This window comes from Alosa sapidissima, chromosome 4 (assembly GCF_018492685.1).
Source record: "Alosa sapidissima isolate fAloSap1 chromosome 4, fAloSap1.pri, whole genome shotgun sequence".
Classification (NCBI taxonomy): Eukaryota; Metazoa; Chordata; class Actinopteri; order Clupeiformes; family Clupeidae; genus Alosa; species Alosa sapidissima.
The window spans coordinates 28,977,213-28,993,447 of record NC_055960.1 but is presented as its reverse complement, the minus strand read 5'-3'; the positions used below and the strand labels follow the sequence as shown (position 1 = coordinate 28,993,447).

Here is a 16,235-nt window from a genome sequence, read left to right as displayed (position 1 = left end):
ATATTTGTGGCTGCTGCTACTTTCCTCTAACTGAAAAACGGTCAATAACATAACAGTCCATAGCTGCAGTCAGGCAAGTGCAAACCCTTTCCCTTGTCTTGCAGTGTTGGAGAAAATGACATCAAACTCCTGCATCCAAATTCTGATTCAGATTAACATGTAGGACGACAGAGGTATGATACATTAAACTAGTAGGTTTTTAGTTATGTGCACACACACACACACACACACAGACATGCATGAACGCACACACACACACTGCTGGGGGGGGGGGGGGGGGGGGGGCGAGGGTAATTAAACTAACAGTACTCTCGGCTTACAGTATCCAATAGCATCCTCCTACCTCATATGAAATGCCTGTGTGCGAGACCTGGTCTGCATTGCCATAATGGATCTAGCAGCAGCTGTGTTTATATTCAGCCTTCTGTTTACTGCCTCAGACTCTGCCCTCTCTTTGAAGGTAGGACCCGTTTACTTTTTAGTAAAAAAAAAAACAAATGGAAAACTCAGATGCTGAAGTGACATTAAATAAATAGTAATAATGCCACATGCACTAATGTGCAATAATATCTTGAGTGGCCACGGGGAAAAGGAAAACATAATGTTTTTCTGACGTTTGCCTACTTATGAGTGGATTTATTAAACCTTTATAGTGCCTCCCTTTGTAAAGCTATGACATCATGTCCTGAGGTCAGGCATACTGTAGATCTTGAAATATTAAGTGTAAACTCACTACAATTCTGTGAAAGGCATTAGGTCTATACAAAATAATGTCTCTCTATTCAGTTCTGGCATGTTAATTATTTTCTAGTTAATAATTTTAGTACTTTCCATCATAACTATTTGTTTTGAGAGATTTAGAATTGTGTTGTCAACAAACCACAACCAAAGTAATTATACATTTCTATCTAACCTTCAATTATTGTCTTATTTGCAGTCAAGAAACTGGGATATCTACAGCTTTCACATCAACTCCACGGTAACCAGTCGCTATGCTATCACAGTTATCACAAGTCATGTGACGAACACTCGTGACGACTCCAATGAGATTGACTTCCATGTGAAGATCCCCAAAACCGCCTTCATCAGCAAATTTAGAATGTTGGTAGTCCAATTTACTCTATATCCATAACTCTAAATTGCAGACCGCTAAATATCTAGACATTCTAATTAAACTGGTACAATATCATTAGGCCTACATCATTCTCGTAGTCATCTGTCTTTGTCCCTGCTTTTAACTACAGGACTATTGATGGGCAAACATACGATGGGGTTGTTAAACAGAAAGAGGAGGCCCAGCAGCAGTACAGTCAGGCTGTCTCACGAGGCCAAAGTGCCGGACTTGTCAGGTAAACAATCAAACCACAAAACATATTTGCTGTCACAGTGACAGCAGACATAAAATGTTTCCAGTGTGCACATATTCAGTTTGTTTCATACTGGCCAACCTCAAAACCTTAATACCCATGGGGCAAAGTACACAAACTTGTAAATGTTTGACACATTCATCAACAAAATTCTGTCACAGATGCAGGACAGTTAATAGAAGAGAACAAAAAAGTTGGTACAACAAACATAACATTGATATTTATCACATGTTAACATGATCGATATGGCAACAATACATTCAAACCGTTTTCAGTACTACTACAGCTACTGACTATAGTATGTACTGTATATATCTGTTTTATAAGCCACTTTGAATAAAAGTGTCTGCTTGGCAAAGCTTCTAATGGCCTCTAGATAAAGCCAAGAACCTCCCTGGTATTTTCTGAGGCCGTTCATGGCTACTCAGCTGTGTACCATTTGATACAACTGGGGGAGCGTGTTCAGAAGTGTATTCACGGAATCATTGAGGTCAATTCTTTGTGGATTATACCCGTGTTTTCTGTTTGCGGACTCCTCGTTCGTGTTAGCCAACAATGAACTTTGGATGTGCATTGACTTTTTTGGAAATGTCCCAGTTGGGGACTTTGTTTGGCTGCTTAGGTTTGACTGCACAGTCCACTGTTGATTTAAGATTTCTAAAAGAGGTCGTCTATGCTTTTTAACATGTTTTGTCAACTCCATCACACAGCATGATAACTTTATGTCTGTGGTCTTTGCATCGGTGCTCTTGTTGATCTGTGACGGTGTGAGCACTATAGAGTAAAGGTGTTGCCCCCAGAAATATGGCAGCCACATTTATGCACTAATAGAACCCAAACCCAATGCGGTATCTAGCTTTCCAATATCTATGGTGAGCACTGCTGAGGCCACAGGGCTCAATTAAGGGCTGTTCAGACTGACGGGCGTTTTTGACCTCCAGGCGCTCAATTCAATTGTCAATTCGACTGTCGCATTTGGATGGCCATGGCACAAACAAAACAAAAAAAAAAGTGCTAAAGGCTCAAATTTAGAAAAAGCATTTTTTTCAATAATGGGTCGTTGCTTAACTGCCTGCCTTAGCTAAGTCAATTTGTTCTGGCCAGGGAAAAAGTTACGGATGCCCAGACCTATGTAACAGCCAAATTAGCCTACATAAACATCCATTGATCTTGTTCATTTTGAATGTATAATTCATTAACATAAACATATATTTTTTTTAAAGTATGTTGATCTGCTATTGCTTCAACAAACGCTGTAAGTAGAGTCAGAAGTTGGTATATCTGGATATTTAGTTAAATACAAATAGCAACAACATGAACACAATCAACCTCACATGTTTTTAACACTTTTGAATACTTGTGTTTTGGATCTGAAAAAGTCTGTCAATGTGAACGCCATTTATTCCACTTAGACCATTTCCCCAACAGGATAGTATGAACGCTACCTTAGACCATCCCCCAACTGATCAGCAGGCACACTGCAGGGAAGTCAAATAACTGACATTTGAGTAAATAACTGAGTCTCAGGTAGCCTGGCGTTGTCATACTCAAATTCTAGTCAGAATATGAGTCTGATACTGCTCCGTTGGGACGTAATTATGGGGCGTGTTTCAACCGATACAGGGGGGGAATGCCTCTGCACTCAATTAAATAGACCTAACCAATCAGAGCAACGAAGTAGCTTCCCTTGAGATGTAGGAAGAACACACAAACCATCCTTCTTCTCCACAAATGCTTTAACATTGTTTTCTGGTCTTTTGTAAAAGTTATTGTGCCGTCAATATATCCTACAACACTCGTTAGTGAAATCTAAGATATCAGGTAGGCTATTAGGAAAAACTGATAATTCACTGAACACCAATATGCTACAAACATGTTATAAACAGCTGGGGAAGGCTGTCGCAAATCCCTCGAACAGGTGGTCAATCAGAGATTTCAAACAAACAAGGGAACAACATGTCACAATGCAACAAGCTGTTTTCCCTTGATGAAAGTGAAACCATGAGTTTCCCCACATCTCAACTTTGGCCAAAGTTTTCAGAAATAATCGTTTTCAGTGATAAAACCTCATTGAAATAATATGCATTTTTCCATATGGTTTTTTAATATAATAATCCATTGTTTTTTAATATAATTTTTCATGTTACGATTTTGACCGGACTTCGACACAATTGAATAACACTGTACATCTGTCATTTGTTAGCTCGTCTCTGGCCCGCCTATATCAGATACACAGATATGATTGGTTCCCTGCGAGGCAAGGGGCAAAAGTTATGTGCATCATTACTCTTTGCCAGAGTCTCTCACTGAGCAAATGTTTCCGTGAGAACTCTAGATTTCTAGGGTATTTTTGCCATTGAAATGCAGTAAAACTCTTCCCAAACTCACCATTTAAAAGTGCATCCATATCATACCTACCTTCCTCCATTCCTTTACTTTCTTGGCGCGTACACAAAGCAGGTGTTAAATAAAGCAAAACAAGCAAGCTCTCAGCTGGATGTCATAACATGCATGTGAAGACAACAACTAGGCATTCATGAAACAGTTCCAGTGCATCTTTGGGCCTTCACTAGAAACGGGGGGCTGCCTCTGCATTCTCCCACAGGGTCAGCACTCAGTTGCATGTAGTGGAAAATATGGCATTAACATGCCTCCAGAGTGTAGCACTGTAGCTGCCTGGCTGCATTAGCTGTTAAATGCAGCAACTCAAGCTAGATAAAACCGATTGTTCAGTTTATTTTCGTACTGACTGACTATTGTGTGTGTGTCAATGTGATGAGATGTGTCAATACATACTGAAAAATAAAAACAAATTATGGAATAAAACATGACAAATACATTGAAGGTATTAAGGTATTATAATATATAATATATAATTAATACATTATATTATTATATAATGAAAGGTATATTGTTGTATTTAATTATTGATTAATTTAAAACTATTTATTGACATGAACAATGGAAAATAGATGTATACACTGTCAAATCCTCCATACACAGTACACGTGATGTACAGAATGCTATTTTATGGGTGTTTTGTCAGAAGCTAGTTGGTTGTTTGCTAACTTCAGTTGATATCAAGGCATTTTTGACATTATGTTACATTCTTCACATTCTGTTGACATTTGTTGGTCATTTTTGTATGTTTCATTATACTATAGCACATTTAATGCTTTTTATTGCATGCTCTTAGTTCGGTGGGCAGGACTTTGGAGGATTTCAAAACATCTGTGACTATCGCCGCTCATAGCAAGGTGACATTTGAACTCACCTATGAAGAAGTACTCCATCGTCGTCTTGGCAAATATGAGTTGCTGATCAATGCCCAACCTGGTCAAATTGTCAAAGATTTTAAGGTAAAAAAAAGTAAATGGGTATGATAAGGAGACACTGTGTCAAATTCATTAAAGGGACATCTTTTACTTTCTTTTGACTCTCTTACTCAAAGAGAGAGACCACAATAAATATGTAAGTGCTATTTCTATATAATCCATACAAGGTTCATGTCTCCTACAACAGATTGATGTAAACATTTATGAGAAGCCTGGAATAAACTTTTTGGAAGTTAAGGGCTCCTTGGGTGAGAAAGACTTGGCCAATGCCATCACAACCACACGTGCTGACAAACAGGTAATGCACAGGATTTCCCCATGATCAACATGTACTGTAAACTTGTTATAGGCTACTATACTTTCAGAAAGCTGTTTAACTGGCGTGACCGTGTCTGTGAATCAGCATAAAGAAATGTACATTTTCTTGGTGTACTTTGCTTCACCTTTATCTCAATGTCTTCCCATTTTAGGCATGGGTAAGTTTCTACCCCACTCATGGACAGCAAATGGATTGTGATGGTTGTGGAGAGACAGGACTTAAGGGAGATCTGAAAATCCTTTATGATGTTGACAGACCACGGTCCCAAGGTGATGTAACGGTATGTAAATGACTTTGTGAGTGAGTCTCCAAGGTCAATCTATTATTTTAAATTTATTCCCAAAAGCCAAACTTATTAAATTCCTCTAGAGAAAAATCTGGGAATCAAAACCCTTGCAGTAAAGTATTTTATATTTTCACAATAATGTGTGTATTCTGTGTGCATGCCTTTTGTTTTTATTTGTGGCTTGATTGTTTGGTAACACATTACTTGACGGTATCTACATAAGAGTGACATGACACTGTCATAACTTGTCATGACAAAAACCGAATGACACTAACCCTAACCCTAACTTGTCATGAAAAAAACAAATGACACTAACCCTAACCCTAACTTGTTATGACAAAAGCCAAATGACACTTGTCATAAGCGAGTGACAGACGTGTTATGTCATAAACGTTTATGACTTGATTATAATGTTTATGACACGGTCATGACAGTGTCATGTCACTCTTTTTTAGATGACGTCAAGTAAAGTGTAACTGATTGTTTAAATGTGTCTGCACCATTCTATTTAGTCAAATTGTTTTATGTGGCTGCCTTTATACTCTACATGTTCTGTACCCCCTAGGAACATGATGGCTACTTTGTTCATTTCTTTGCACCAGCTGACCTTGCGCGTATCCCCAAAAATGTGGTCTTCATTATTGATCAGAGTGGCTCTATGCATGGAAAGAAAATTGCTCAGGTAAAGTGGCACCCAATAGATTTGTAAAAGCAGTGGAGGTGTGCTGTACATTTCAACCAAGATCTGCAACCTTTTCTGCAGACTCGAGGGGCTTTACTGAAGATTCTGGATGACTTAGCTGAAGATGACTATTTTGGTCTCATCCTATTCAATAGCGATGTATCTCCATGGAAACGCGAACTCCTCCAAGCCACCCAAACTAATCTGGAGATGGCAAAACAGTTTGTCAAAGGGATTACAGATCATGGTGGTGAGATAGACCTCATCAGGAAAGAATTGTTTACATTGCAGAATAATAAGCCTTCAGTGTTAATTTAACTTAGACAGTAGTGTGTAAATAAAACTTTTCTTGAGAACTTAGAACTTATTATTCTTATTGTCATTAGTAGCAGTTGTAGTGGTAGTAGTAGTAACCATACTAGTGTTAGTAGTAGTTGTTGTTATAGTAGTCACAGTAGGAGTATTTAGTATGTATTTATTATACTCTACAGTGCACATATTGGAAGTTGTATGATGCGTGTGTTGGATCCCCTCTTCAGCAACAGACATCAACGCTGCTGTGCTGAAAGGAGTAGAGATGATTCAGCAACACCCCAGGAATGGCTCAGCCTCCATTCTCATACTGCTAACAGATGGAGATCCCACATCAGGTGTGAAAACTCATCTCAGCCTGGGAGCTCTGATTTAAACTTTAACATGAGATCGGCTCAAATATTATAATGGATTATTTTGCCTCTTGAAGGAGAAACTAATCAAGGGAAAATCCAGTCTAATGTGAGAAAGGCCATTGGGAAGAAGTTTCCTCTGTACTGCCTTGGATTTGGGTTTGATGTGAACTTTGAGTTCCTGCAGAAGATGGCCCAGGAGAACAGTGGTCTGGCACGCAGGATCTACGAGGACTCAGACGCAGCTCAACAGCTCAAGGTACAGATGCGTCTCACCACAACTGTTAGAATGATTGACACATAAAGCTTAGTGTGACGTTACCAAGAACTGGCAAGAAGTTTAATTTAGTAGCTGACTACGCCACCCTAGTATCAAAACCAGGGAACAGGTTTCTGTTAATCAAAAGACTCAACAGGCTCACAGGTTCAGGCATGAGACAGAGACAGAGTTCCACAAAATGATATGTTTTTATTTAAGCACAGAGGATGGGGAACAAATTAAGAGAAACTTAGACTGGAAGGAAAGAGCTGGAACACAAGACTAAGAAAATATTAATTCATTATTAAAAATGTAGGTAACACTTCACTGCGCTGGTATTGAGGGGGTGTGAGGGTGGGGGCTGGGGGATGGTGGACAGACCACCGCCATTGGAGCTGGAGCAGGGCAGTCAAACCTGTTGTAGAAGCGGTTCAACTGGTTCGCCCTGTCCAGGTCCCCCTCCACAGAGCTGCTGTTCTTCTTCAGGCCAGTGATAACCTTCATGCAGTCCCATGTCTCCTTCAAGTTGTTTTCCTGCAACTTCTGTTCCACCTTCTTTCTGTAATCCTCCTTAGCTTCCTTCAGCTTGAATTTGAGTTCCCCTTGCATGCGCCTCAGCTCTGCCATGTCCCCCTCTCTGAACGCCATCTTTTTCCTGTTGAGAAGGGTCTTGACATTGCTGGTTATCCAAGGCTTGTTGTTGGGAAAGCAGCGTACAGTTCTGGTGGGAACAACAATGTCCATGCAGAAGTTCAGGTAGTCAGTTGTGCACTGTGTGACCTCCTCCAAGTCCTCTCCATTCTGTAACACACTCCAGTCAGTACACTCGAAGCAGTCTCTCAGAGCCTCATCCACTTCGGGTGTCCACTTCCTGAAGGTGCGTGTGGGAACTGGTAGCCTCTGTACTTTGGGCTTGTACATTGGCTGGAGATGAATGAGGTTGTGGTCTGACTTTCCCAGTGGGGGGAAGGGGTTTGCACTGTATGCATCCCTCACGTTTGCATACATGAGGTCTATTGTCCTGTTTTTCCTTGTAGGGCAGTCAACATACTGGTAAAAATTTGTGAGTGTGGAATCCAGTGTTATGAGATTGAAGTTGCCAGAGATCACAAAAAAGGCGTCAGTGTGTTGGGTTTGAAGCCTTGCGATTGTGGAGTGGATGACGTCACACGCTGTATCCGGAAGAACTCGAGGTGGAACGTAAACACAGACAGCAATTGCGTGCGAGAACTCCCTCGGCATGTAGTACGGACGGAGACTAGCCGCTAATAACTCCACATCCTTACAGCATATACATAAAGCTTAGCAATACTAATTTGTAGAGGGTTTATGTTTCTATCAAAAATGTGAGCATTTTTTTTACTGTAGCCCTACTTGATGCAATGAAAAAAAATATGGCTAAGCATTAAACTTTTTGTGTGAATACAGGAAAACATATTTTAGGAAACACCTAGCTGGCTGAGCAGATTATTTTCATCATACTAGTCACATTTGGAAATAGTCATTGTGTACTGATTATATATGTATAACTATTTCTTAATATTTTGGTATCTTCCATAGATTCTACTTTGGTTTGATTTATAGGTTTTGTATTTGTGTTTTGTTTGTTTAAATGTGTCTGCACCATTCTAATTACCATAGTCAAAGTGTTTTAATGTTAATTTGAATTTTAAAGGTACACTATGCAAGATTTTCACCTTGGTGCTATAAGCAATGTAACTCGATTTCTAAGCTAAAACATTTTTTGTCACATACAGTACAGCTAACATCACCTCACCATCTGCTAGCTACTGTGCCCCGAATACACTTTAAAAAACATGTGGTCTTTGTGGACAGCCTACAATAGGCTCCAGATCTAGCTCTCTGTTATGTTTGAACCGTGGTTTGAACGCCAACGGAAGTGACGTTACCCTGCTACCCTTTAATAACCTTTATAACGAAGCCAGTTTGATGGTAAACAAAGCATACCGTACTAACAGCATAGAGTCGCTACCGAGAAAACCAGCCATGGAACTTCCAGAACGGCGGCCCGACAAATCTCGGGATAATCATGAAACATTACCATTGTCAGTAGATATGGCTCTTTGGAGATAATAGTTTTTGCCTGTTGTTAATCCTTCACGTCCACCACAAAAGCATTTTCATTTTGTACAGGGGGGGGATAAGTCACGAGAAGTTTGCTATTTACAACAGCGGAGTAAAATATAAATATATCGTTACTCTATAGCAGTGTTTCTCAAACTTTTTCAGACCAAGGACCACTTAACCAATAAAAAAGAAACTCACGGACCACTTTACTAAAAAAAAAAAAAAGATTAGACCTACTTCAACAGTACACAGGCCTACTCACTGAAACACCACCTTGGTTATTGTCTTTGCACCTTGCTTATTGTGAGGATTCATATGATTTAAACTGGCATCTCTTACATATAGGCAGTGTTGCAGAACTGTTTAGATTTACATACAAGTTGGTTCAATATTGCAAACAACTCATCTATATTATATTTTGCCACATCTGCCCGCGGACCACCAGTGCTCCCCGGACCACACTTTGAGAAACACTGCTTCAGAGGATGGTCTAGACTAGTACAGTCGCCAAAAATATCTAAAGCTGTGTAGGGCGCCTTCAAGTTTCATCAGCTTAATTCCTTCAAAATTAGTTTGTTTTCTATCCCTCTGTGTGCCTGGTAGCAGCAACTGGATGTATGTGACTTCACAACCACCTCACTATAAAAGTCATCCCACCGATTCAGTTCACATGTTGGTATAAAATGACAACATAAGTGTAGGTCCTAGCCACTATTTGTCTGTTATTTTATATTTTTCAAAGGGATTTTATGAAGAAGTGGCAACTCCTCTCTTAACAAGTGTGCAGATAAACTACACGGGTGCTACAAACCTGACCCAAACCACCTTCAGCTATTACTACAATGGCTCGGAGATTGTAGTTGCTGGAAAGATCCTTGACAACAACATAGATGACTTCAATACAGATGTTATAGCAATATCAGTGAGTCACTCTTGATTGAACTAATTTCATGAAATGCATTTCATACAGTTGATATCAACATCCCTGCTTGTCATGCTGTGGTATTGATGCAGGTTAAACATGCCAAATGTCATGTCTAACCTGTTCGGTACTTTTCTGCTATTTTACAAAACCCATGACAGAAACATGACATGGTGAAATACAGTGATATCAAGGCCACTAAAGCGGACAAACTGCCTGCAGTGATGAGTGGGTTTGAAAACTTCCTCCAGAGACTATGGGCCTGCCTCACCGTGAAACAGCTTCTGGAGAAGGAGTAAGTGGACAGTGCATACGTGTGGTCTGCTAAATGAATAAATGAATAAATATCTGCTGTGTGAGAAGCTGAACTCCTGCTGTACATGTTTTAGGTTGATACTGACCGGCGAGGAGAAGGAGGCAGTGAAGAAGGAGGCCCTTGATCTCTCTCTCAAGTACAGTTTTGTGACCCCACTCACCTCTATGGTGGTCACCAAACCCGAGGGCGAGGACTCTCAGGTGGCCAACAAACCCAAAGAGGGAGAGAAGCCTGCTGTCCATTCTACCAGGATGTTTTCCCAACCCTCAAGGGCAACCGTCCGTAAGTAAAAGTCACTAAATGAAAGAAATGAAACTCTGTTATAAGCATCACATTCTGGCATTACTTCTCATATGTTAGTGATAGAAAATAGTTATCCAAACAAAAGTCCAATCAGCATCATACTGTATTTCCCCTCTTATTACCACTATGTTAAAATAACTGTATACTAATGAATACAGTAAATCATGGTAACGTTTGACTGCTTACCTGAGATATTTCACAAATCATTGTTGTGAACTGAATAGTCCAGTTGAAGTTTCCCATCATAGATGTGTGATAATCAAGAGCTTTATTAAAAGTCAACATAATACATTGCACATGCATGAACCTCATTTTTAGCCTGACGAGCCAGACCCACATTAAAATGTAGGGTCAGGGCACCGTTCGCAGTGCTCAGTCCAAGGGGTGGGATAATCGGTTGTCTTTCAAATTCCCTCTGCACGCAATAGGACAGCGCTATGAGTCCCATGCGTTTCCCACCAGCGGAGCTAGTTAGCTAGTTTAAACTTTTGCCAACTTAATAAAAGCTTAACTCGTATTACACTGTTCGCCAACAGCAACATCTATCTTATTTGTTTTCAAGTAGCAGGGAATTCAAGCCAAACCGTTGCAACTCTGCCATCAATCATTATGTTGAGCCCGCCTAACGACTCTATACACGATTTGATTGGCCTGATAGAAGTTTAATTTTTCGAGCTCACAAGCCAACAGAGAGTTGCTAGACTAGCCCTGGCAACAAATGTAATTCGCTGCCGCTAGGATGTGTCTAGATTTCTAGGCTACCTCATTTTGGTATATATATTTATATATATAAATAAGCATGCCTACATACTGTTCTATGGACACTCTTTCCATTCCTTGTTTTGCTTAAGCAACACAATGCAGATCTATTACCTCAAAATAACGGCGTCAAATTCATTCTGATAATACACTGACTTACAATGTGGAGAATGAAGTCTCTGACATTTGCAATGTGTGCCTGGAATGCTTGATATTAGACTATGTAACATTGTTGATCGGGTAGGATCATGACGCTTTTAGTTGTTTTTGACTAGGCATAAATATAAATTCTACCAAGATATTTCTTTAATAATTTAATATGATGGACTCATGTTCAATGATATTGTACATATTGTGTTGCCTTGCTTCAAGCACATCTTCTAAATTAAAGTCTGAATATAATGCACTTTAATAGCAAGTCAGGTATATTTCACCCAAAGGTTGACACCAACAGGTTCAGTGAGGTATGCAGAGTAGGTAAAGATGGGCAACAGTATAAAACTGTTATAGAACAGCAAATGAAGGATGCCAGAGATGAAGATACAAATCGAACACCAGTTCATGCCTACATTTCATGTCATGGGGTCACCATTGATTGTGTTCTTGTTTATTCTTCCTAGGCGACAAAAGTAGTTCTGGCAGTTTCCAAAGTCATTTGAACGGCTATTCTCTTGGCGGAGGACCACTAAAGAGGCCAAGTTGGTTTAAATCACTTTGATCAAATTCGTACCCACAGCTTTTTATTTAACTACACCTGAGGACTTATAAAGCCTATTTGACATTGACTGAGCAGGATGGTGAAGTTGATCTAAAGCAACATCATGACAAATCGTATAAACGCCTCAGTATTTCCATCTCTCCATCCAGAATTTTTATTAAGACAAAAGTCACCGGCAACAAGGAGGGATCAAGTGGAGCGTAAGCAAGGATCTTTGCCGGCAATAGCAGGTAACACAACTAAGTAAAATAAGTCTTCTGAGATCAACAGAGATGACCTTATATCTTACTGTCTCCTTGTTTTGCTGTGGCTCACTTTTGTCTCCGTCTCTCACTTTTGTCTCCGTCTCTCAAGTCCCAAAGGGAGCTGGTTTATCTCCACCACCAACTGTAATATCAGGTACCCAACTACATACAGATCAGTCAGAGGAGATACACACCCATTCAATTCTTCACATATTAGCATTATTATTACTTATTGCCCCCTGTACCTCGCACACTCTCTGTCTCTGTCTCTTTGTCTCTGTGTAGTACGGAAGCCTGTGAGGTTCTTGATGGCTGCCGAGGGCCAGTCTCTGCCGCTCTGCTTTGACATCCCAGCAGGCCATTCTGTCAAACTGCTGCAGGACTCTGCATCTGGTAGGGCGGCGCCATGGGGGGGGGGGGGGGGGGAGGGGGGAATAAATGTTAAGTTAGTTCTCTTGAACTCTTGTGAAATATAATTGATACTGAATATTTCAGTATTTCCATGAAGGGCTCACATTGTCCAGCATGAATTACTTTATTGTTGGCTTGTTCATGTTATTCAGTTAAATGCAATTTGTCTCCACTGTTGAACCAATTAAGGATTCTCCATGAACGGACAGCTCATGTCAGAAGGAGGCAATGGTTTCCAGAAGATCATTATTCGTGTTAATGCTGACAAGCACATTGAGTTTGACACCAATAAGATCACCATCAAAGATGGACAGTACATGCAATCGTTCATGTGGACAGACAGTAACACAGACCACACTACAGATAGGTACTATGAATTTACCTGGAAAGTGTTGACATGCACGTGTAAATGTAACATGAGAACACTGTTGCTGATGTCTGTTCTCTAAACAGCATGATGGTGATCATACGGGACAGTGAAGCAGATATCACCATGACAAATATCCGTGTTGTCATTCTGCTTCATCGGCAAGATGGAAAACACTTCCTTTGGCCGGCAATTCGAAAACGTCCATCAGAAAATGAAATCCCTGGCATCATGGGTAACTAGACACTGCTAACTGTTGTTTTTTAATTAGTGTTGTTGTTGTATACAGCATACCCTTTCATCTTTTGTAGCTCTGATCATAATTTATACTTCATACCAAAGCCAATGAATACAATTCAGAGTATGTAAGTCAAGTACACTTTTGGCTGTTCTCAGGTAAACTACTAATTGCATACGAGGAAGTCAACCCCACAAAGCTGAGAATGCAGGGTGTTGAGGTGAATGCTTCCAGGTAAGGTTAAATTCTTGAAATTTTCAATGATTTAAAACACTTTGATCAATTTATTTGTATCCATTTGGATTAATCAAATCGACTCACCATGTTCTTCCACAGTGATTCAGCTGGGGACTACAGTATCAAGGCTGTGCCCAGAGTGAAATGCCAACTTGTCGATCTGAAATCTGCTCTGCAGAGGGAGCTGTCTGACTTCACAGTCCCTCAACTGTAAATGAAAAACAAAAATTAATTTAAACACTATAGTCATGTACACACAAAGTACACAGTGACAACAATTAACATACACATAGATTCAGAATTGCAAATATTGCAGAAAGGGGGATCATGAATCTTCATAAGATGTCATGTTGTTTTTCAAAGATGCAGTAAGCTTTTCTAGATTTGAGTGATTGGTTAAAAGATTGAGCCATTGATTTATAGAGATTTTAACTCTGTTTTTCCAGTTTAATAAAATTGTATTTAGTCATAGCATTTTAATGAAACAATAAATCAGTTCTGCATATTCATGCAGGAATGCTGTTTTATCCTACAACAAGGTTAACTCATTTGAAATTAAGCTGTAATTGTGAACAAGACTGTTCATAAACTCAAACCTGAAAAGTCATTTTGTAATATGCCATTCAACTTCATATACTGTACATGCTAAATTTAAAACATTCCCACAATTGTTGAAGTCAGTATGATGATATGCTTTAATTGAGGAGTGCAGCTCAGTTCATATTTGAAGACCTCTTATAAGAGATGACAGTTGATTAAAATGGACAGATTGCAGGCTACAACTTTCATTTTATTAAATTTGTTTGATAGCCATTACAGTTTCTTGAGTTGTTGCCTCAATAGCTGACACAATAATTCTAAACAACGTGGTGCTATAATCTTTGAAGTGAATCGAAATGAACTGAGAAATGATGGTCTTTTAAACCTTTTAAAGTATATGCATGTTTTGTTTTATCCAGAAATATGTTTTACCCTTGTTATAATGATAACTAGACTAACACAGAGTCAATGGATAAATATCCACAAACTGAAGTCCTTGTCGGACTTTATCAAAAGTATCAAAGCAAAGGAGTGTTTGAATGCACCAAACAGGTTTGGGAACATTTGATCCAGCTCTGATTGCTTCTGGAATGTTCTTTTCTTGATCAACAACATTCCAGCCATCGACTCAGAATTGTATTCAGGCCTAGGCCTATACTTCATTTTTGTCTCGATATGCTTCTGACCACATACCAATGTCAGAGCGCTGTCTTATTGTACTCTGAGTAAGCCTGTTGGAAACACTTTCACTGAAGTTTTCTTTTGTAATCTAGAGTAAATATGAATGCTTTACTATAAAGTGGAACTATAAATGCTATTTTCACTTCAGTGTAGCCTACAGTAGGCGTACAACATTAAGAGATAGGCCACAAACTAAATCCATGTCACTGTGTTGTCTGTCTATGGCAGTGGTTCTCACTTTTCAGCACAGCCAAAGGACCACCTCAGAAAATAATTGGCTCTACAAGTTACCACCATTATTACTGGCATTAAAATACAATGGCACTGGCCAATTTCACATTGTATACAGTATACAGTTCACATACTGTTTTGAGTTGTTTGTTGCTGGCAAGTGCCATGGAAGCCATTGATCCATCACGTTTGCTTTTTTTTCCTTTGCTTGCCACACCGTGAGCTTCCGGGGGATAGGCTACAGCTATTTCGACTGGTGACATCACTCTCCATTTAGGCTCACATACATGATTTCACACTTGTGGTTCACAGTCAATTTTCTTTCGAAATATAGGTCATATGACCGTGGCTGGCTGGCCGAAACGAATCTAGCAAGCACAATGCACCCTGCACGTTATGGGAAGGGTTGAATTCGGGAAGGGGTAAACTGTTTCAAGGTGCGCCCCGTGCGTAAAATTGCGCGCCACAGTCAAACAATATGTTTGTGATATAGCAGTGCAAACATGGATATGCATACAGACCAATAGCACAGAATTGGCAAACATGCGACTTAAATTTAAGACCCAGAATTGTTTACAGATGGGCTACAGAAAGTCTCCCGTTTAATAGCCAAGTTCACCTAGCTAAGTCCCGTTTAATAGCCAAGTTCACCTAGCCTTGGCCTGCCTTTGGTTCATTAGATTCGTTTTACCTGCATAGCCTAAGCCTACCAAACATCAAAAATAGTTTAAATTTAACTTCAGTGATCGCGTGGTTAAGGATTTTGGATGTTATATATTTGTATATAATTTGAAGTTATTATGTCATCTTTATAAAAACGAACATTGGTACTCCTGGAGTAGGCTACCACTAGAAGGAGTCTGAGAACTAGGCTACTGGTTTATGGGAATCGCAGTAAAGAATACAAGCGCTCAACCACGCATTTGTCTTCGGCTGTGATTTAGTGACCGTCTGGGGTCCGTTTCCCAAAAGCATAGTTGCTATGATGGCAACTACCTTAGTCTCACTGCCAAATGTGAGTCCGTGTGAGTTACGCATGCACAAACACTTAAGCTTCATATTGTCACATATGACGTTTTTCATTTTGGAAAATTAAGAAATAAGAACATAATTTATTAGCATTTATTTGGTACTAAAACGTGACAGAAATACGACCGAATTTTGTATTTCTGTATCTGTAACGTGTGACTCAAATAGCCTACTGTCAACAAATTTGGCAGTGACTCTATAGTATGCATCATAGTTAACAACTATGCTTTTGGGAAA

At 39.6% G+C, this 16,235-nt stretch overlaps 1 protein-coding gene across 1 annotated transcript; it reads left to right on the top strand.

Moving 5' to 3' along the window:
• The first annotated feature begins 322 nt into the window (after nucleotides 1-322).
• Nucleotides 323-14,315, top strand: LOC121706488 (inter-alpha-trypsin inhibitor heavy chain H3-like). The gene is made up of 21 exons (XM_042088286.1): nucleotides 323-460; nucleotides 938-1,101; nucleotides 1,245-1,349; nucleotides 4,564-4,726; nucleotides 4,890-5,000; nucleotides 5,173-5,301; nucleotides 5,873-5,989; nucleotides 6,071-6,239; nucleotides 6,529-6,639; nucleotides 6,732-6,913; nucleotides 9,744-9,923; nucleotides 10,085-10,218; nucleotides 10,313-10,521; nucleotides 11,922-11,999; nucleotides 12,169-12,249; nucleotides 12,374-12,418; nucleotides 12,550-12,657; nucleotides 12,865-13,042; nucleotides 13,129-13,277; nucleotides 13,439-13,514; nucleotides 13,617-14,315. The coding sequence occupies exons 1-21, from the start codon at nucleotides 389-391 to the stop codon at nucleotides 13,729-13,731; spliced, it is 2,676 nt and encodes an 891-aa protein (XP_041944220.1). The 5' UTR covers nucleotides 323-388; the 3' UTR covers nucleotides 13,732-14,315.
• The last annotated feature ends 1,920 nt before the right edge of the window (nucleotides 14,316-16,235 follow it).